The 23,614-nt window shown below is 41.9% G+C and overlaps 1 protein-coding gene across 1 annotated transcript in view; it reads left to right on the top strand.

The window, feature by feature from the left end:
- The window catches only part of LOC145401091 (aminopeptidase N-like), a 32,464-nt gene that overhangs the window by 2,733 nt on the left and 6,117 nt on the right, over positions 1-23,614 (top strand). The window contains exons 2-15 of the mRNA XM_080273463.1: positions 12,335-12,511; positions 13,812-14,020; positions 14,375-14,530; positions 15,157-15,287; positions 15,710-15,890; positions 16,369-16,552; positions 17,337-17,493; positions 17,737-17,818; positions 18,121-18,304; positions 18,769-19,105; positions 20,327-20,469; positions 21,424-21,608; positions 22,587-22,757; positions 23,271-23,429. Of these exons, the coding sequence (XP_080129589.1) occupies positions 12,335-12,511; positions 13,812-14,020; positions 14,375-14,530; positions 15,157-15,287; positions 15,710-15,890; positions 16,369-16,552; positions 17,337-17,493; positions 17,737-17,818; positions 18,121-18,304; positions 18,769-19,105; positions 20,327-20,469; positions 21,424-21,608; positions 22,587-22,757; positions 23,271-23,429 (2,456 nt within the window). The remainder of the gene's footprint in view (positions 1-12,334; positions 12,512-13,811; positions 14,021-14,374; positions 14,531-15,156; positions 15,288-15,709; positions 15,891-16,368; positions 16,553-17,336; positions 17,494-17,736; positions 17,819-18,120; positions 18,305-18,768; positions 19,106-20,326; positions 20,470-21,423; positions 21,609-22,586; positions 22,758-23,270; positions 23,430-23,614) is intronic.

The following is a 23,614-nucleotide window of genomic DNA, read 5'->3' as shown; positions in this document are numbered from 1 at the left end:
GAAACTACCCAAAAGCCTACTACTTCATTGCGCCAACATCACACGCAAGTCATGCCAGTTACATCCCCGCCCCCTGATGCATCATATCACAGAGAACCACCTACGGGCTCAGATGCACACACCAAGCTTCTCTCAGCCCAGGAATATTAACAACCAGCAGAAGAAAGTGAGAAGTAGTGGAGATAAATAATAGATGAAACACACCAAGCCTACGTCTCTCATCCCAGGAATACTACCCATCAGAGGAAATTGAGAAGCAGCGGAGGTGAACTAAGGGATGAAAAGATACCAAGCCTCTCTCAGTCCAGGAATGTTAACCAGCAGAGGAAAGTGAGAATAGGTGAAGGTGAAATAATGGTTGAAATGTTGCCCCCGACTTCACCACATCCTTTAACCCTTTCTCTTCGGTGACGTCTTGATTTATTCTATCATTGCTATCACCAGACGACTTTTATTGAACGTGCGAAGGACCTCTAGTGTTGAAGGGATTTACTGAAGCTATATCTAATCCTTACCGTTTCCTTTGGTGCTGTTTCGTGTCTTTCATTGTCCACCATTTTTAAAGTGCTTTATGTCTTACTTTATTTACTGCCTTTGTAATTAGTTCACCAGATTTTTAATTAGTTTTCCTTAAAGTTGCCTTAGTGCCACACGGTCTTTATTGCGGGTGGTTTATTATATTTATCTATCTAAACCCTCCTGTTCAAAGAGTATCCTCGGAAATTAATACAATCTTAGAAAAAAAAAAAAAAAAAAAAAAAAAGAATTAGAGTGAGGCTTATACACACACACACACACACACACACACACACACACACACACACACACACACACACACACACACACACACACACACACACACACACACACACACACACACACACACACACACACACACACACCTCATTTACATTTGAAGCAATCCAGTCATAATTTTTACCCACTTTCTCCAACAATAGGCAACATATTCTCTCTCTCTCTCTCTCTCTCTCTCTCTCTCTCCGTTACGTCTCCTTCGTCCTTATTCAATATTTTCTACCTCCAACACGCTTTTGTTTGTTTTCTCTCCTCATTTTTATGTTATTTCCTTTTCTCCATTACGACGCTGCGTTTTCTGCCTGGTTTCCTTCTTCTTTGTTTCCTCTCTTCCCTTTGCTATATATTTTATCTTTTCTCTTGGTTATCGGTGTGGAGAGGGACGCCCTGTGGTACTTTTCCCACATACTGTTTTCTCTCTGGTTTTTCTCTCTAGTTTTTGTATATTTCCTTTCCTTCTTCCCTCCCTGTTCTACTGTTCTCTCCCTACTGTATAGTTTTTGTATATTTCCTTTCCTTCTTCCCTCCCTGTTCTACTGTTCTCTCCCTACTGTACTCTTTTTATATCCTTCATCTGTCTCCCTTCTTCTCTTTTCCCTCTCATTTTTTTTTCTCTCCACTTTTTCAGTACCAAAGGGAAAGAATGGAGGAGAGGAGATGGAGAGAGAAGTGCCTGGAAGTGGATAGGAAAAGATGGAGAAAGGAGGGTGTTCCTGGGACGAGGATAAGGAAAGGAGGTAAGTCGGACGGTGGGTGTGGCTGATGATGATGATTTTGATGATGATGGATGAGTGAGATGGGTAGAGTAGATGCAGGGAGAGGGAAATGAGTAGGACACAGAATTGGATGTTGATGATAATGACGATGAGTGAGGATTTGATTGAATGCACTGAGGGGGAAGGGTAGGTGAGTGATATAAGTAAAGTGGATGATGATGATGATGATGATGAGGAGGAGGAGGTGAGTGACACAGGTAGATTGAGTAAGGTGGGTGAACTGAGTCAGGTGGATGGATTAAGTGAGGTGGATGAGGTAGCTGTAAAGGGAGTGATGTGTTGGGTGAGGTTGGGACAGATGAATAAGGTAAGGGATGAATGAGATGTTGAAGAGTTGATGATGGGTATGGGTGGAAGAAGTAACAGTCGGCAAGAACAGAACGTGGATAAGTCAGGCAGATTAGATTAGGTGGAAGGACTGGATGAGTTTGGTGGATATGGTAGGTGGTGAGTGGATATGGGTGAATTAGGTGAGTGAAACTGGTGATGGGTGTACGTTAAATCCGGGTACTCAAAGGGCATTCACAGCCTCGGGGACACAGCAACACCCCGTTTTCTAGTACCCATTTCCGGACGATTGATTTGCATGTTACGTCTTAGCATTTCCTTTTTCCTTGTCGTAGCTGTATCGACGTAGATTGCATAAACACCTACTTCTGATCAGTCCCTTGTGTTATTTTTATCTTGTTTATATCGATATAGATTGCATAAATATAGTACAAGAATACATCATCAGGTACATAAGTAAGCTGGTGAGAATGAGGTGTTTGTGAGTTAGATCCAGGTAATACAGTTTGGATTTTGTCAGGTAGCCTTCTTAACTGCGATAATGTAATTTTGTTTTCTGGTACTGACCGCTTCGTACGACGACTCCTTTTTAGTCAGACTGCTGACAGATTAATTTTATTCAGAGTAGAAAGAATCTTGGGTAGTGAAGGGTTAATGAAGGCTTTTTTAACTCCTCCACCTCGAAAAGTCCGTCCCAAACTGAATAAAATCGTCTGAATTTAGCACGAATATCGTACAATGCGTTATTGGACTGAACGAGCTCTATTTGCCGCCACAAGACTATTTTGCCCAGCTTAAGAGCCTATAGGAGAAAAGAAGTCAATGAAAGTAACATCTAACCCCTTCAGTTTGAAAAAAAAAATCTCTTCAATGTTAAATATAATCGTCAGAATATAAAATGAATAATGCAAAAACTAGGTTACCGAATTGAAGGGGTTAAGTGGGGAGGATACAGACCCCAGTTCTAGTTTGGCAGATGTGAGCCACTCCCTCGCCATATCCCACGCCGATCCGTTCGTAAAATAAATAATGCCAATAATAAAACCCTTGAAAAATGTTGGAAGGGAGTGTGTGACCTACTGAATAAAGGATTTTCCCCGAACTGTGAGAATCAGGGATAATATTGTGCAAGCGTGAGACGAAAGGATTCTAGACCACAGCTGTTTTCACTGAGTTTAGAAATTGAGCCAGGAAACTTTTATATATGAGACGAGACTAAAACCTCTACTGGAGATAATGGCTGTTTTATCTGAGTTTAGTTAGAGCCGAGATACTTCTATACGTGAGACGAGACTAAAATCTGGCCTCATGACTATTAACTGTTTTCATTGTCCTTAGGTATATAGAGCCAAGATAACCTTTATATTTGAGACGAGGTTTAGAACAGTACTCTAGACTAATAACTGTTTTCAATGAGCTAAGATAATTAGAGCATAGAGATTTACATTAGAGCTGCTAATTGGCTCCTACACCTCTTCATTACTTCACCCAGTTATCTGTTATGCGAATCCTGTTTGAAGCAACGAAGTCACTTTCACTTTAGAACAATTCTGTAAGTCAGACAAGTAAAATTTTGGCAAAAAAAAAATGCTAGTAGAGAAAACTGAAACTAATTGAAAGGTGTTCTAGAGAGATGAGCGATATTCTTTCATACATCAAATTACTTCACCCTTTCCCGTTCAACTCCGTTCATACCTGCCAATTCTGAACGTTTTTCTGACTCACCCCAGATCTCTCTCTTATGCGAACGTAGTATTTCATTGGTGAAGTCAGTCTCTTATCATATGAAAGGATGGGAGATGATATACATGTAAGAGAGAGAGAGAGAGAGAGAGAGAGAGAGAGCTGTAATACCGAAGGGAATAGGAGAGAACGCGGCGGCACCCAGCAAGGATAGATTTATAGATGTACTGCAGGCAAACCCACCTTGAACAAAAGTTGGCCTTGTACCCCCTAGAGAGCTTCCACCCACCTACATTTACACCTCCTCGCTTTCTCCCCGGCATGAGGCTGCAAAATCACTCCTACTCATGATACCACTATACTCTTTTTACTTTAACTTGGCCTAAAATTCCCATCTCTCCTTGAATGCTGAGTTATAACAAGAGATTAGCATAAGAAAACAGTGCTTGGTGGGAAGTGCTATGGAAAGGAAACAGAACCGTAGTATCGTCTTTTCCTACCACTGGCCTACGTGAAGCGACAAAAATCGTAGCCAGGTTATAGTAAAAAGGGCATAGGCCGCTCAGTCACAGGGTAGGATCTCGAAATATATGTAGTAGTTTTGTGTGTGTGTGTGTGTGTGTGTGTGTGTGTGTGTGTGTGTGTGAATATTTGTTTGTGTGTGCCTGTGTATTTGTTAGTTTCTTTGTATATTGGGTCAGGAAAGGAAAGAAAAAAGTAGACAGGATACGAAAGTTTGGAGAAATCTGGGAAGTGTGTTTAAGACGAGGACAGAGAGGGCAAAAATAAAATTCAGAACATAGTTTTTTTTTATTTTTAGCATGAATATTTTATGCATGTTTGTTACAAGACTGGGCAGGAAGGGAGAGAGAAATGTGATGGAAAGAATACCAGTGTGTGGAGAAATTAGAAGAAACTAGTGACATGCCGTTATTACGTTGACAACAAACTTTATTTTTTTTTATCTATATATCTGTCTAATTTATCTGTCTATCTATCCATCTATCTGTCTGCCTGTCTGTCTGTTTTTATGCATATTTGTTGCTGGAAAAGGGTAGTGGAGGGGGAGAAACGCAAGGTGGAAAAATATGAAACTGGATGAACTTGGGGAGGTGTTCTTGAGGCGAGGACAGAGAGGGCAAGAAAATGGTAGTCACAATCTGAATTTGTTTGCCGTGTTTTTTAGTGTGTTAGTCTCCGGAAAATGGCGTTGAAAGGAAGGGAAATGAGGTGGAGAAGGCATAAGAACTTCGAGAAAAAATTGGAGATGAGAAAAGAAAATGACTAATAGTTTTTTTTTTTTTTTTTTTTACTCGTATAGGGTGTAGTTTTTTATGTATGTTACCTGGAGAAGAGAGAGAGAGAGACTAACAGACAGACAGACAGACAGGGAGGGACATAAACAGACAGATGGATTGACAGATTGATTGACAGATAGATAAACAGACAGATAAATAGGTAGGTAGGTAGATTAAAAAAAACAGATAGATAGACGGACGAAGCGAAGAGGAAAGGAAGTCTGAAGAAATACGAAGAAGGAGATCAGGGTACGAATATAACAGTGACATCACATATTCTTTTTAGATGTGGTACTTTACGCATTACAGGTGGCGGAAGGAAGGTGCGACAGGTGAGAGGTGCTAAATGAGAGGATACGAAGCTCGGGAGAAAATAGAGGAGGTTTGTTTGATCGAGATGGGGGTCAAAGAGAAGAAGCAAATACAGTCTAGATTTTATTCACAATTTATTTATTTATTTATTTGTTACTTAAAAGGGGCAGGGAGGGAGAAAAAACTAGGTGGAAGGGATATGAACATTTGGAGACATTTGAGGAGGCGAGTAAGATACGAACTCGACAATGGCAGTACATTATTTTTGCATCTCACTTTTTTAAGATATAATACTTTTATGCTTGTTAGTTGTTGCAAGAGTTAGGAAGTATTATTATTGTTATTATTATTATTATTATTATTATTATTATTATTTGTCCAATTGCATGTGCATGGTAGTTGCCGGAAGGAGTAGAGGGGGAAGGAGAAATGAGTTGGAAAGGAAACTAATGTCAGGAGAAATTTAGAGGTGTGTACTGTGATGGGGACAAAAAGGAGGGTACGAATGTGATTGTGGCGATAAAATTAAGCTGGAGAGAGAGAGAGAGAGAGAGAGAGAGAGAGAGAGAGAGAGAGAGAGAGAGAGAATGTAAGAGGAAAAGAGAAGGGGGAGGAAAAAGGCCGAAGAGAAGTTATTACTGAAGGAGATAATTATAGAAGAAATAATAAATACGGATATATTTCTAACGGGGAAAACTGTGATGTGAGGAAGGTGATGAAGAGTGGGGGTGATGAGGGGTGGGGGTGATAATACACACACACACACACACACACACACACACACACACACACACACACACACACACACACACCGCTCGCTGGTGCAGTGGTAACGCTCTCGCTTGCCAACTGGTGGACGGGAGTTCGCGCCTCGCTCAGGTTGCGAAAAGTTTCACTAACGAAGTGGGTGGTTACTGTCCCCCTTGAGCAAGGGGACGGGTGTGTGGGTGTGTGAAGGTCACAGCCTTGCCCACAGCCTTGCCCTTAGATCGGACTATATGAGCTCTCAGCTCCCTTCCGGGAGGGTAAAAGCTGACGATCACGACCATCAAGTGATCCTGACCGACCCGGTGAATTACACACACACACACACACACACACACACACACACCTTACGACGAGGAAATCAGTCAACAAAATAATCCCCAACCTCAACATTAGCAACAACAGCCTTGATCTGTCTCTGTTTTCTGTTTCCCTTTTTTTAGCATCTTAACCAAACTTCTCCTATTCCTAATACGTGTACGTGTTAGAAAAAATAAAAGAGCAATATTTACTACTATTGTGCACAGCTAAGGACATTGACCCTGACAAGAACTGCCTCCACGTGACCTGCATAAACTCATTTGACCTCATTCGCTCACCAGGGCAACACAAACAAGGGATAATATTTCCTGTATTTGCCTATTGATGTTATTTTAGCTCCCACACCCCAGGAGGTTTTCAGGTGGCGAGTGAAATAATGTGGCATTAGCTGAAGTAATTTAATAATAATAATAATAATAATATTAATAATAATAACAATGATGATGATGGTACTTATAAGATGATGATGATGATGATAATAGGCTAATGATGATGATGATAGTGATGATGATACTAATAATAACAATAAGAAGAAAAATGAGAAGAAGACGCAGAAGAAGAAGAAGAAGAAGAAGAAGAAAAGAAGAAGAAAAAAAATAATAAGATGACGAAGAAGAGAAAGGAGAAGACGACGGCCCCCTGTCATTTAAGGGAGAACAAAACCCGATGAAAGTTTTCCTTGTACAATAGCTTCAGCGAAATTAAGAATGGTTGTGGAGAAACCGAGGCCCAGGTAGTTTGATTAATTGCTTCACCTGTACTTTCACATGCAGTACTGATGCGCCTGAATGCAGAGGAAAGTTTTGTTTTTATATTTATTTATTTATTTAGTTATTTAGTTTGGAGTGGGGAGGGAGCGGATTTCCTTCCTGTTTAGCATTTTTATATTACCTGCTAAGATTGATTTTTATCATTTTCATACCCTTATTTTTTTAACGCTATAATTTAGTCTACCCTAACCTAATCCAAACTAACAGATTAACCTCACTAACAAACTAACCTAACCTGATACTAACATAACAAAACTAACCAACCCTAGACTCTCCTGGATAAAGAAAAATACAGAAATAGTAAACAGAAAGGAAATCAAGAGGCGGGGCAGGGAGAAGGATGCAGGTCTTCTTAAGTTTCCCTGACGTGGAGAAAGTGTACAGGTAAAAAGCAATCAGTCATATTGCTATCCTCTCCTCTGTTGCAGGAAAGAACATAAGCAAAACAGGTTCTGACATCCCGTTCTTCATACGTGCTTGAGTGCATCTTTACGCATCCCCTCCCCCCACTTCCCTCCCTCCGTGTTTACCCATCCTCCTTCCTCTATCATCTCCCCGCCTCCACTTCCTCTCCTCCCTTTCTTTATCTTCTCTTCCCCTTCCATCCGTCTCTTCATCCTCCTACCTCCCTGCTCTCCCCCGAATCTCGTCGTCCCCATCTATTCTACCTCTGTCGCATCCGCTTCCCATCTTTTCCCCCTTCCATCTCTTCCGCCTCCCATCTTTTCCCCCTCCCATCTCTTTCCTGTCCCATCGTTTCCCCTTCCCATCTCTTCCCTCTCCCATCGTTTCCCCTTTCCATCTCTTCCCTCTCCCATCTTTACTATTACTGCTACTAGTTGTAGTTGTTGTTGTTGTTGTATTATAACCGTATTCCCCACTAATACACCATCACCATCATGACCCTATTTCCCACCTAATGCTGGAATGAGGCAGGATCCAGGAACAAGGAAGGAGAAAGTACAGGAGTGTGAGAACTATGAACATAAGGGATGGTGGCGTCTGGCGGTGCACTGCTTGTCCGCCCGGCACGCGAGAAGGATGCTGGAGGAGAGGAGTCTGAAAATATACCAGGACTGAAGATGCGGAAAGTTGATGGCTGAAACTTTAAGGAAACAGACTGTAGTGCTGAAAATTATTGAAACTGTAAGGAAACAGACTAGTGCTGAAAATTACTTAGAGACTGAAACGCAAAAACAGCGAATGAAAAATAAATGAATTTGGTGATTGAAATTTTAAGGAAACAGACTGTAGCGCTAAAAATTACTGAAAGTTTAAGGAAACAGACTGTAGTTTTAAAAATGACTGAGAGACTGAAACTTTATAAACAGGTGAAAATATTATTGAAAGTCGATTATTAATAACTTCAGGTACAGACCCATGTATTGCAGATTACCAAGGGACTGAAACTTTATACACAGTCGGTGCAAAAATATTATAAGTTGCTGATTAATAACTTCATGGAAAGAAACCGTAGCTCTGGAAATTACTGGAAGACTGAAGGTTTATAAACAGTCGGTGCAAAAATATTAGAAACTGGTGACTGACAGGTTCAAGAAGACATACAGTAGTGCTAGAAATTACTGAACACATACGAGGATGAAACATTAATTTTTAGCATCAGCGCAAAATAAAACTGGGTGGTAATTAACACACCAGGTAAATGAACACAGTGCTAGAATGAATGGACGAATACCTGGTCGGAATCTTTACGGTAAGAAAAATAAATAGTAAAAATCTGTATATAAAAAAAAAGGTTATTAGTACACTCAGGAAAATTAGCTATAGTGCTGGAGATTACTGGACACACCAACACAAACTTTATTAATACATTGTGCAATAGATTGGTGATTAACGCGTTTCAAAGCCAAAATAATAATAATAATAATAATAAATTGTATGGGTGTATGAGTCTTGTTTTGTGTTGGTAATTACAGAAACTCAGCCAAGACACTTTATTTTGAGTGTACTTGTGAGCGATGACAACAAAGTGATGGTGAATGGTAGACAGGAAAGTGGTGATAAATAAGTGATGGAAAAGTGGTGATCAGTACAAAATAGCAAGCTTGTGATTCATGCATTTGAAGAGGACAAGAAATAAGTTGTAGAAAAGGGTGATGCATGCAGTTGATATAAAAGAAATAAGAGGTATATGAATGAAGGAGGTATGATTTGAAATGAGGGCAGCCTGGTGGTGGAAGGCAGGGTTGACACGGAGGAATTAATAAAAGATAGCGAAGCGGTGACTGAATCAATATAGAGAAATGGATAGAAGATAGCAAAGCGGCGACTAAAAGAAAACAGCCAAGTGGTAATCAATACAAGTTAACAAAGTGGTGATGAAAACAAGACAGCAGAGAGGTGCTTAATGGGGAGAAACAAGATCTAGCAAATTGTAAGTGGCTGATTGTTATTGTTTCTTGGAAGGGTTGTGCAGACTGGGACTTGAGTAGGAAAAGGGATGTGCACAGAGAAACTGCTGAGGAAGGAACTACTGACGAGACAAAGAAGTGGAGAAAACTACTGAAATAGGAGTGTTCTGAGGGGAGAAGAGAGACTATTGACAAGGTAGGAGCTAATGAGAGCTACTTAAAAAGACAGGGAGAAGAAGAACCACTGAAGATAATAAGTATGGAGAAGAATTACTGCAGAAGGGTCAGAGGAGAAGAGAAGTAGAGGAGAGGAGAGGAACCCTGAAGAGACAGTAGTTGAGAAAAAAGCATTGCAGAAGGAGAGAATAAAAGAGAAAATAAAAGGAACTACTGAAGAAATACGAGTGGAGGAGAAAAGCTGTAGCAGAAGGAGCGAAGAAGAGAGGAGGAAAAAAAGAAAGATAGGAGTGGAGAAGAATCAGAGGAGGAGAGATGATAACCATAAAGATGTGTGAGGGAGGGAGAGGATGGGTGAGAAGAGCAGGATACTCTCTCCCCCTCCTGCTGCTCCTGCTCTTCCCCTTCCCCACCACCTCATCCCGCCTCAGGAACAACCTCCCCACCTACCTCTCAGACTACCTGGTTTGTCTCATTATTTGTATAACCCACTGAGTCCTAATGTCCTCTTCAGTACGAGGCACTTTATCTAGGTTGAACAGAATTGCCGAGAGGTTGCAAGTATAAATTTTTAAAAATCACTGGATTTAAAAGGCTAATTACATACTGGAATATTTGTTTAAGTTTGACCCAATCATTATTTTTGTTTTTTAAGTGAGGTTCAGCACTCCACTGGCTTAATATTAATATGGAAAATTCCTGTGTACTTAAGCTTTATTATTCGTGTTCAAAGTTATCTATATGCTGAATTTTGATTAAGGACTGTATGCCTAAAAACTGAATATTACAACATGGTATCACATATTATACAGTATATCATCTACATCTTAAGAACAGTCGAAAATGCAGTAACAAGCAGTTAATACCCGTAAGCCTAATTATAACACCAATTAAATAAGTAAATAAATAAATGAGTATAAAAATAAACAGCAGACTATGATGAGAAGCTTTATAGCCAGGCCTAAAAACTGCCCCCATTAACACCCACAGCTCTCACTCGCAAGACCACACCGTCAGCTGATGTTTGTTTGGGTTGGTCTAGTTTCTCGCACCTTCATTTTTTTATTTTTCGTACTTACTGAGATGGTTTGATCGCTTGGTGAGAATGAAGAATGAGAGACTGACCTGGAGAGTGCTTGTGCGTGAAGTAAAAGGGAAGAGGGAGACCGAGGTTGTAATGGAAATATAGGGTGATGTATATGAAAGTGGTGTGAGTTGGAGGGTGGATAGTCTAATAGTGGAAGACAGGGTTGACACGGAGGCGATTTCTTTGTGGCCTGCCCCTACGGAATTAAGGATTCTGGCTATAGATAGGTAGATACACACACACACACACACACACACACACACACACACACACACACACACACACACACACACACACACACACACACACACACACACACACTATTTACTGTCTTACACCCTCACACCCACTCGCTACTCTGACAAACGTACTTACTCTCAGATTCTCACATTCCCTTTGCCTTCCCCTCATTCTAAATTTCAGACTCACACCTATCACATTCACTGTCACTCCTCTCTTTCTCACTTAGCATTTTCTCAGGGCTAGGTAGGCAGTTTTAAGGTAGTTTCAGAAAATTACACGTGTACTTCGTTATAGTCTTACCACTCCCAGATGATTTTATTGACTCAAGGGAGGCCTGTCGTTGTGATTGGGTTAAGGGCGAGAGAGAGCGAGGAATAAAAAGCCAACTTCATATCTACCATTATTCCTTAACCCCTTCAATACGAGAACGCATTTTGTAGAGCATATACTTTTACTGTCTCCGGATGACTGTACTCGGATAGACTTTTCAAATTAGAGGGATTGGATATAACTTCATTAACCTCTTCACTGTACGAAGTCTCCCCAAAGCTGAATAAAACCGTCTCGAAGTAACAAAATAAGAGAAAAGGGTTCTTGTGACGAAGAAGTTAAACAGAAAGGAAAACTTAAAATTATCATTGATCTTGAACAGAGTTAAACGCCACGATCTAAGTTAGGCTAATTTTGAAAAACATTTCTCCTATCTTTCCTGTCACTTCTTATTTCTTTTCTTTCCTTTACAGGTGGCTTTACATTGAATGACAAGCCAAATGGTTTCCTGTAAGCCAAGAAAACATTTACAACGCTGGGTGGTAACCATATAACCAAACCATACGTGCTCCCTACGTGTCAACAAGTGGGTTGGTGGAGGGTTGGTGCCCCTCCCTGTAAAACAACTAACTCAGTGTCAAATGGCCACCCTTTGCGGGATTATGGTGTCTGGCAATAGATAGATAGATAGATATTCACGTTAAGTAACTTACCTGCAGTTTAATCAACCCTTCCACTGCTCCAGACCCACCTCGGTATAATACTTCCTTGAAACTAATACAAGATTATTTTGATGAGTTCAGAAGAATCCTAACAGTAATTGATTAAAAGGTTTCTCTTTCCCTTTATGATGCTATGAACTTACCTAAATACTTGATGTAGGCTAACACCAGATTTTTCTTCAGCTGTATGACAGTCAAAGGCTTTATTAATAAAACACGGCAAATGCATTACCTCTTGCTTGACGCCTTAATAATATTAACCCTCTTCCCAGCATGGACTGTCACTGGACCCACAGCCGGTGTTGTACGATACCATCCACACCACAGACACCACCACAACAACCCAGCCTCCCACACCACCTACACCACAACTACCACCACTACTACCACCATCCTCCGAGCCCCCAGTGGTGACGGTGTCAAGATCCTCACAGAGCGACCGTCTTCCTGACACCGTGAGGCCACTCCACTACACAGTCAGGGTGCGACCTCTCATCCACGGCGACCAGACCATGAATGGATCGGTGGACATTTATCTGGAGGTGACGCGACCCACGGCCAACATCACCATCCATGTCGCCAAGATGTTTATCCTGGTGAAGGATATTGAGGTGAGGAATTTGTATGTATTGTATCATCCGGTTTGCAATCGCCTGACATGAATGAGGAGTGATGAAAATATATATGGATGGCGCTGGGGAAATATCAAAACTAGGATACAGTAAACCTTAATTCATAGTGTAATTTTGGTTGACTAAGTTACTGATGGTTGACTTCCATCAAACCAGGGATGTACAACAATGAGAGTGAGATGTGGCAGTAAGCCTGGTAACAAGCCACACAGTCAGCGATCTCATGCAGGAAACTCAGCTTTACACAGGAGCTAAATTCCAAGTTGAGACTCTTATAAAATACAAATCATATCACACATCTTATATATTTTTGTTCTCAGGAGTTTCCAACAATTGTTGGGAAGGAGTAATTAGTTGGTTTTGGAACTTGATATAGCTCCAAGCATAGGAAATATCAGTCTAAGTATGAGGGTTCTGTGAAAGAAAGCATAGCATCATGTGATTTGAAAATACCAGTGCTGTGGGAGTCTGTCTGAGGAGCTGAAGGTCACGTGTCCCTGAAGATACTGGTTTTACACTTCGATGGGAGAATATCCTTTGCAGCACAGTGATGATCAAGGCCCCACACTATCACTTATATGTTTCCCATCACGGAGTGGGTATATCCAGGCTGGTTACTGAGTGTTCTTGGTGGGTGGAGAAAGGTGGCCGTATTTGTGGGAGTGGTGTGGCCCACTGGAGAAGATATGGGTGTGAGGCCTGAGGAGGAAGGGTGTGGGTGTTCCTGGTGGTTGAAGAGAGTTGGGTATATGTGTGGGTGTGGAGCAAACCAGAGGAAAAACAATGTATAAACCGCCATGGCAGGTGTTCGATGTCTCAGGGGAGGAGGGTGGTGGCAAGGGACATCCCATGGAGAGGGGAAGAAGTGCGGGATGGCACGGCAAACGTGCTTGGGATATCAAATATAATTTTCTTAAAAGCAGCAAGCTCTGCGTGGCCAGCCTTATTATGGAACTCAGTATATACGGCCCCAACAGGGGTTTGTCACGTGGTTCCGTTGGAGTGTTGTCAAGTAGCAGCCACACGCCTCTCGCTTGCCTTTGCCACTCTAGTTTACTCTGGAGTCAGTGCAGTTTCTCTCATCCATGTTCTATTTCTTCATAGATAGACTTACAGACGTTCAAGGAGATGGTGTTAAATCTAGCTTTTTCCAAGGCTTGTTAGTTTTCCATGGATCGTCAGGGATTTTCTACGTCCGTGTGTTTGTCGGTCTCTGTGCCAATGCCATTGTCCCTCCTTCTGTCATTCTCATCTCTGTTACCGACTTACTTTCTCTCAGCTGGTGTCCGGGCCTGGCGATACAGGTGGCCCCATCCCGCGCATCACGCACTACACCACAGACCCTGACCTCAACATGTTCACGGCCCACCTCACCAGGGAAGTAAGGGCGGGTCGCAAGCTTAGATATTTCATTCCCTACGTGGCCACCATCAGCAACTGGGGCGAGGGGTTCTTCGTTGTCTCCTATGATGACGATGGTGTGAAGAGGTGAGGGAGGCAAAACTTTGTCTACTTTTTGGCCTGAAATTGTTATCTTTCCATTATACTCTCTCCGCTTTAACTTGGCCTAAAAATTTCGTTTTCCATTATGCTCTGCTTGTCCACTGTATCTTGGCCCAAAATTACCATCTAACCCTTGTACTCTCTCTGATTAATATTGGTCTTAAACAGTCATCTTTCCTTTATATTCTCTCCAGTTTATCGACGTAAAATTATCATCTTTCCACTATACTCTATCCATTTATCTTTCTACACTACTCTCTCCACTTTATCTTGGCTGAAGAGATTAATGAGTGGCAAAATTTCACGTGCCTTCTAAAAACCGTTGCCATTCCCCTCCAGAAAACTACTAACTTCGATGCACCAGCCGTCCTCCGCCCGCCAAGCCTTCCCCTGCCTGGACGAGCCTCACCTCAAGGCCTCTTTCATGCTCCAAGTGGCCCGGGACACCAACATGACCGCCATATCAAACATGCCCCTCGTTAACACCACACCGATGTAAGAAACTCTACTAGTTTTACTCTAACGTGGCCTAAAATTGACATCTCTCCATTTTGAATGCTCAGTTGTAATAAAGGCTTAGCATTAGATTAGGGTGCTAGTCACAAAGAAGTGCTACGGAAAGGGCGTAGAGCTGTAGCATTGCCTTATTCTACAATCGAGCTGTGTGAGCTTAGCCGCAAAAGGACGAAAATCAAGGCCAGGTTAGACAAAAAAGAGTGTAGTAAGTAAGGAGGAGGAGAAGGAGGAGGGGGTTTAGAAACGTATTCTAAGGGGCGCTGAGGATTTTGTAACGTCTCTTCCTCAGTGACTTACTCAGCACTTTGCACCTCAGCATCCTCTGGCTTGTTATTGCTGTAAACTGTATCCGAATTAAAACGACATAAAGAGCGTACAAGAGGCTGTTAATGTGTAATATGCGAAACAAATCGCTAAGGAAGAACGAAACCTGTGAGATTTCGAATTTTCATTATATTGTAAAAGTATTTTGGCTGGTAGAAGTGCTTGAGTCTGACGATAGATTTCCTGTTGTCATTAGAGTGTAAAAGTGAATAGGCGAGTAGGAGTGTGACGAGAGATGGTCCTATGCTTTGGACATATAATACAGAGCTTTGCCATTTTAGGAAGAGTGAGCCAGGGTGGGTGATAGACAGCTTCCAAAAGACGCCCCCCATGTCCACCTACAACCTTATGCTGGTGGTGTCTAGCTTTGATCACGTCGAAGTCAACAACAAACCAGGCTTGCCAATCAGAGGTACGTTGTCTGGCTTATTCTGAATTCTAGCTGCCTGATACCATGACTGTTTCAGAAGATATATTGGATGATCAGTTCAACGGCTTCATCATGCATGCTTTCCTATATATGATTCATTTTACTCTTTTCTACTGTACATTCAACTTTAATTTTCCTTTTCATCATGCGTGCCTTCCGATATGCGGTTCTTTTACTTTCATTTTTTTACATTAATTTTAATTTTGCTTTATATCGTGCGTGTCTTCCGATATACGATTCTCTTTTCTCATAATTTTCTACATTCATCTTTAATTTTCCTCTTTCTTCTCCGTCATGCATGCCTTCCTGTGTACTACTCTTTTCTCTCTTACTTTTCCATATTCATCTTTAATTTTGCTCTTAGATTTTTCCCTCTTCACAATCAGCTCTTTTTTTCCTTCTAGTGTGGGGGCGTCCGGGGGTCCTTAACGAGACGGCCGTCCTTCAGGAAGTGGTGGTGGATCTACTGAACTACATGGAGGAGTACACAGGCATTCCCTTCCCCTTACCCAAGTTGGACCTGGCTCTTATTCCTGCTGATACGGGAGCTGCGTTTGAAGGCTGGGGTCTCATCCAGTACTACAGGTAAGAAAAGGAGCTACAGACTGGCTTGGAATACAGGGAAAGTGCCAGAGGACAGAAAGGAGTCAATTTTTTTTTGCACAAAGGGAGAGGTGAAATGGAAGAGGGTATGAATATTAGAGGGTTTGATTTATTGAGCATATGAGGGAAAGGTAATATTGAAGTGGTAAGAATCATAGATGACACGAATGATAAGAGTACTGATGGGGATGATGATGATGATGCAGTGATAATAATAACGATAATAATTATAATAATAATAATAATAATAATAATGATAATAACAACAACAACAGTAATAGTAATAATAATAATAATGATAGTAATAATAATAATAATCATAATGATAATGATGTTAATGATAATGGTGATGATGATGTTGATAATAACGATCTATGATAGTGATACATGACCATAATCCTTGCACCAAGTGTGGATCAACAGTCATCCAGCCACACTACCTCGTCTCCTATATTTTCAGCGACAAGGACCAGACGTACCTCCCAGGGCGCGACGATGACCACAAGCGCAACAAGATAGCACTCCTGACGGCGCACGAGTTGGCCCACCAGTGGTTCGGCAACCTGGTGACGCCCCGCTGGTGGTCACACATCTGGCTCAGTGAGGGGTTCGCCACGTACTACCAATACCTCGCTGGCATGCATGTATGGAACTACAGTATTTCATTTATTTATTTATTTATTCATGTACTTATTTATTCATTTATTTAATTTTAATGGAAAAGTGAGGAGAGTGTTGAAGAGGTTAAACAAGGGAATGAAATGTTTGGAGGTTATGAAGGACAGTCAAAACAGAAAGTTGTTGAATATGGAAGAGAGCTGGACTTGTGATTCTGTATAGTTTGTAATGGTTTTCCGTAACTCTGGTTGCAATAGTTTTCTCATCCTTAAGTAAGAAGAGGTAATGATGGTGATTATGATGATGTGGATTTATTCCAGCTAATGCCACATGACTTGATGTATCTCAGATATCCATCATAGTCAAACGTTTAATGATCCCATACAATGGACAGGAATGAATTTTTTTTTTTTTTTTTTTTTTTTTTTTTTTTTTTTAATGGGGGTAGCAGATAGTACATTTGTTACCACATTCGACTCGTGAATGGAAAAGCCAGACCACGAATCCTGGGCTGGTCTGCTGGGTGGGTGTATTTCCCCCTTTTCCCTCTTCACCCAGCAGTACAACTGGGGACTTGGATGAAACAGATCGTTGCAGGCTGCGTTCTGGGGGAAGATTCAGGCTCACCAAAATTGATTGTCCTTAATGACCCTCACGCAGTCGATCGGCAGTAATCTGAGTCGTGCTATATTTCCATAGCCTATTTTATGCATACTTGTCTTCTTTATTTTTACTTGATTTTCTTTCTACATAGTCATTTTCTTCCTCTACTTCTTCTTAGTTCTATTTTCGTTTCTTCTTTTGTCACAGGTGTTGCCAGGTGAGCGGTTCGTGCGTGAGGGCCCAATACGGATGCTGCACATGATCCTCGACGTGGACAGTCGGCCCTTCTCCCACCCGGTGCAGCTGCCCGAGGCCCAGAAGATGATAGAGTACCAGATATTTGACAGCATCGAGTACCACAAGTGTGAGTGTGTGTGTGTGTGAGAGAGAGAGAGAGAGAGAGAGAGTCTGTTAGCAAAAAGGAAAAACTGTAGTGTTTATAATGAACAGTTGCATTCTGGCATTATTAGTAGTTCTGTTACGAAACATACGATTACCGAGCCTGCCATTTTGTTGAGAAGGAAATGAATCTATGTTAATTCAATCCTTTCATACAGGAATGATTTTTTTTAAGAGAGCACTTTATATGGTACCTTTCCCTTGCCAGCCGCTGCTCTGATCCAGATGATGAACCACTTCCTCACCCCCAACACCTTCACCAAGGGCATCAGGAGCTACCTTAAGGCACAGTAAGAAAGAAAGAAAAAGAGAGTGGCTGGAAGGAGACTCTGCTATATTGCTTACCTCTGTTGCCACATACTCTAATAAACTAATGTAGTACTCCCCAATCTTGAGGTGTAAGAGCCATGATGATGATGATGACGAATATAAGAAATAGCACAGATGTCGATTATATTTCCATGGTGTAATATGTGACCTTGTAACTGTCTGTTCCTCTATGTCAGTGCGAGATGATGTTAGAAAATGATAAAGAATTATATTATTTCCGTAAGCTAATATATGCCCTGATATCTGTCCACCCATGTGTCAGTCAGTACGGTAGCGCGGGCCAGGATGACCTGTGGGTGCAGCTGACCCAGGCTGGCCACGGTGACGGTACACTAGCCACCCATCTGAACGTATCCACCATCATGAACACCTGGACCACCAAGACAGGATACCCCGTCGTCAAGGTGGTCAGAGCACCATCAGGCACCTCGGCTACTCTCTACCAGGTCGTTGCACAGCCTCTTCTCTGTCCACTTTTACTTGGTCTAATTTTGCAAGCAATCTTGAGCAGTACAGGGACTTATTATGTGAGAGTAGGACATTGTGTTTCAGGCACAACAATGAAAGGTATTCATCATTTTTGTTATACTTGCCTGAGTAATTGAGACATCAGTACTTCTGTGTTCGCTTAGGAGACTTTCCAGCCTTTTCTGTGAGTGTAAGACAGTGTTTTCCAGTCACAGTACAGAAATGTAAAATATTTTGTTCATCCTTGTAGTTACTCTCGTATTAATATGTGGCATCAGTACTTTTTATGCTTTCCCAGAAGAGATTCTGATGGTAGTAGACAACCGCACACTTGACCGCCATACCAACTGTGATTACATTTTCCTGGCGCGGCAATGAACAGTATTCATTTTCTTTTTGTTTTTCTACCTTATTATGACATCGATACATTTTGCTTCCCCAGGAGAGATTTATTGTGGTGGTAGGCAACAGAACACATGACCGTCATGCCAACAAGTGGTGGATCCCTCTCACCTTCACCACCCAGGCAGCACCAAACTTCACAGACACGCGCGTGAAGCTGTGGATGCAGGACACGGAGAACCAGATGACACTTCGCCCACTGCCCAGCAAGGATCAGTGGGTCATCTTCAACTTGCAGTCAACAGGTTTCTACAGAGTCAACTATGATGACAACAACTGGAGGCTCCTGACACAACAACTGCTCACAAACCACACTGTCATCCACGTCATCAACAGAGCCCAGCTGATTGATGACGCTCTAGAACTTGCTCTGGCTGGTGAGACTTGAAGGATTTGGGCCGTATCATTAATCCCTTCAGTCGGATTACTTATTTTTGTATTGTTAGGAGAAGTATCTGGCCAAGAGTAAGACCAGGTGACCAGACGATTATATTCAGTTTAGGGGAGATTTCAGCCCATTAATGAAAAGGATATAAATGAAGTCTTCAGCTGATCACTCCAGTTCTAAAAGTCTCCCCCAGAGCTGAATAAAATTTTCAGAAGATTGCAAGAATAAACTAAAATATGCGTCACTAGATTCAAGATTTTAAATTGTGTGTAAGATTGTTTGTATATACGTCTGTCTGGTCTCATACAGCCACCAAACACTTCACCATCGAGTTTAAGTGAATATACAATGAGAAAATGTGAAAAACACAACGATCTGTAACTGCAGTTAACTATTATTGAGTCTTAATTACCCCTGTTGCTTTGTCAGGATCCTTTATCAGTATTTCATAGTGTTGTTGGGTTTGCAGTGGGTGTCATGTTATTCTCCTGTTGAGGCCGGGACAATAATTCAACTGTCATTCAACTGCATCTGCTTCGCACTTGTAGGGAATGCCCGTCACAGTCCTCACCGGTGCATCATCTAAAGGAATATCATCTCTGAACAGAGAAACTTAACAAATCATTCTCAGCTTTGGAATATTAAGCGACAGAGGAAAGCGATAAGTTATATATAAAAAGGTGAGATATTAAGGACACTTTTGTCCCAGACGAAAGTGATGCTTTACCAAGTCATCAGCTGTTCTTATACAATATGCTTTCTGTAGTTAGAGAACCTGATATGTGAGGTAATGTATTTTGTGTTGCATTCATTTTTTTTTCATTCATGCTCTAGTCTGTAAGTGACTTTTAATCTTCCGAGTGACAGTTCTTCTATTAAGCACAAATAACTCTACAGCAGGTGCCTGAAATTGCTTTCAGACTTTAAGACGCCACTACCCTTTCCCTCACACGGACGCTCTCAATTTTGTTTAAGCTAATACCAAACGACGTCAACAAAGCAAAATCCTAGGCAGTGTAAGGACTTAATCAGGGGAAGTTTTGGCTTTTTACCTGCCAAAGGTGTACCTCTGCTAAATAGAAAAAATAGTCTATCGGTAACCAAAAAAAAAAAAAAAAGACCAAGCGCGTCCATTATCCAGGATTAAAACAAAGAATCTAAATATAATCAATGTCCTTTTCCTCATCGTGGCTCTTACCTTTGTCTCTAGGTGAATTGGACTACAAGGTGGCACTGAACGTCTCCTCCTACCTGGCCCAGGAGGAGGATGAGCTGCCGTGGAGGGCATTTATAAAGAACGCTGAACGTGTCGAGGAAATGCTGAAGAAGTCACCGGCGTTTGGGGCTTTGAAGGTAAGGATGGCCGTGCTGTGCCTCGGGAATCTTTAACCCCTTGAGGCAGAGTACGTCATTTTTATCTTAGACTTCAGCCCACCAGACGATTTAATTCAACTTAGGAGCCTCCCCCCCTCCCGTTATAGCAGCAGCAGTAGTAGTAGTAGTAGTTGTAGTAAGTAGCAGTAGTAATGGTAGTAGTAGAAGTAATAGTAGCAGTAGCATAGTAACAGTAGCAGCAGTAGTAATATTAGTAGTGACCGTCCCAGGCGCTTCTGAACGTAAACCCAGCGAACTGTAGACCAGAGTTGCCCTTCTTCCTCAGTCCACTGTTCTCATTTTGATGAATAAGGAGGGAATTGAGGGACAGCTTGGGCATATCGTGAAGGCATCTCTCTCCAGCATCCCCCCCCCCCACCATTCCATAGTATAGGGTTTAAGCTAGTATATATCTAACATTTCTATTTCGAAAACTCTCAGACTGAATAAAACTGTCAGGAGTTTGCAAGAATAAACTGGAAAAGGGTCATCTTGCTGAAGTGGTTAATTACCGAACATGATACGTACAGATAAGAGAAAATTCACTGTATATACTCGCAGTTCTTAATGATGCTTTCATATAACTATAACTTGGCTCTAACAGACATACGTGCCATCCATAATGGGGTTTTCATTTTTTTTTTTTTTTTTTACGGAAGATGGACAGAGGAAGGAAAAATTAATTGAATTTAAAAATTCCATAAATCAGATTACATGTGTATTACATATACACAGCTTGGCTTCTCCTTTTATATAAATACATGAAATCTTTATTGGTGCTTCCATATTTTAGCTTGGCTCTTTCTCTTGCTGATATATAATTCTTTCTTAATGGTACTCTCACATCACCATAGCTGGACCTAATTTCCTACATAAGTGCAGGCCTCCCGTAATACTGCTTTCACCGAACTATACCCCTAATTCTTCCTCCAGAAATACATACTATCCTTAATGGTGCCGATGTACTCCAAGTTTGGTTCAGTGAGTGAGAACATCCTGGAGGTTCAGACCAAACACTCCGAACTGGTGAAACTGGCGTGCAGTTTGGACCATCCTGACTGTGTACACCTCGCCACCAGCCTCTACTCACAGTGGATGAATAACCAGGGAAATATTACGTAAGTGAAGATGCGAGAGTATGTAGGGAAGGGAGGGTGATGTGGCGTTGGGAAAAGGGTTCGTTAGTTAGTAGTGACAGAAGCGCCTAGAGATCCTTTTCAGCTCTGACCCCTGGTGGATGAATAACCAGGAATATTTTACGTGAATGAGGAGACTATGGTGTGAGAGTATTTACCACCTTCTTGGCTTCTCCAAGTAATTTTATTCAGTTCAGGGGACATTTTTCGCAATGGACGTGATTAGATAATTATAGCCTTCTTTGACGTCTTCACTGCTAATGTCCTCTCCTGAGTTGAATATAATCGTCGGAAGGCAGCAAGAGCGAATAAAAAATGGACATCATCATGGTGGAGTGGTTAGAGGGAAGGTGGTGTGCTGCATGAAGAGGGATAGTCGTAGCTGAGGAGGAACAGAAACGCCTGGAGATCATGTTGAACCCAGCGGATAAATAACCAGGAAGTATTACATGAGTGAAAAGATTAGCCTCATCATTCCGGTGACTTACTATTTATTATTGATGCATATACATCTTTTATAAACTGAAGAGATACTTTTCTAAATAAAGGATTTAGATATAGCCCTCATTAATCCATTCAGGCTTTTCCTGAGGTCAGTGCAATCTCTTCAAAGTACCAAGATCAGCCTATAGCAAGAATTACCTCACCATGTTCAAGGGATTAAGGTTCAGGAGTATACGAAGGATGGGTAGCGTGTTTTGGGAAGATGGGTCGTTACTGAAGAAGGATGGAATCTCCTGGAAGTCATTTCATCAAAGCCACTTCCAACTGAATGCAACATTAGGGAATGGGAAGACCTGGGAATTCTTTTTTTTTTTTTTTTTCCATATTGTGTGAATTGTAGTCTGTGTATAGCTGTACGATTCTGATTCCCTGTCATATGTTGGTTATGGAGACGTCTTGGTCTTGCATATTGTTTAAGATTCTTGCCTAATACTAAGCATCTGATCCCTCCCTCAGAGCCATCCCGCTGGTGCTACGAGAGGCGGTGTTCTGTACGGCCATAGCGCACGGTGGGGAGGCCGAGTGGGACTTTGCGTGGAGGCAGTACATGCTGACCACCGACCACCAGTACAAATACCAGCTCCTCAAGGCCATGGGGTGCAGGAGGGAACACGCGGCGAAAGCAGGGTGAGTACCGAAATGTGGGACGGAACAGTGTCAGCAAAGTAGAGAGAGAGCAGAGCCGGCAGGACATTCCGTGGTGTGCATGTCCCAGTCCTAAACACAGTAAACTGATGGCAAGCAAGTTAATACACTTACAGGGATGGTAAGTATTCTGTGTAAGGCAAAGGTGGCGGCAAACGCAGTGAGGCGCATAGCCATGGTGTTCATACTTAGGCCTTGAGTCTGTGACGGTTTATTCACCTACTCTTCTGGGATACAGGACTATTGCATAATCCAGGTTGCCACAGTTACTATCTCTAGGTGTTACCTTAGGTAGTCGCTTTACCAACCAACCCGCAAAGGGTGGTTGGACTCCTGAACCAAGTGGCGCCAGCTGCCGTCACTAGGATTCCAACCTTAGCGCTATCGGGCTGGCAGTTTCGTAGTTAATAACACTAACCACTCGGCCACTGCAGCTGTGTGCATTCAGTACATTAAGAGAGTGTAGTGCTGACCACATGTTGTGTCGTGGTGCAGAACGAGTGAGACGATAGGCGGGTTCCGAAATGACGTGTCGGTGGGGACAGAGGATGGAACAGAGACCGGTACAGAGGGCGGGACAGAGACGAAGCAGCACTTCGAGAACCACGACGCCTGGGACACCATCACATCACGCTGGCACCACCTATCACACATGTCAGTCACCACACAGTTACTCCACCTCCTTTACCCTGCGGATATAATTTGCATTTTATTCTTACCCTTGAGACAGTTATATTCAGCTTAGGAGAGCCTTTTCAAACTGGAGAAAACAAATAAAATTTTCAGTAGCTTCTTGACTTCTAAGGAGTTCTTTTACACAGAGTAACAACTCCTGATAA

Source organism: Coenobita brevimanus, chromosome 54, assembly GCF_032717465.1.
Source record: "Coenobita brevimanus isolate Jiangsu-jjx chromosome 54, ASM3271746v2, whole genome shotgun sequence".
Taxonomy (NCBI): domain Eukaryota; kingdom Metazoa; phylum Arthropoda; class Malacostraca; order Decapoda; family Coenobitidae; genus Coenobita; species Coenobita brevimanus.
Note: the sequence above shows the minus strand (reverse complement) of the source record. Positions and strands in the feature narration are given on the sequence as shown.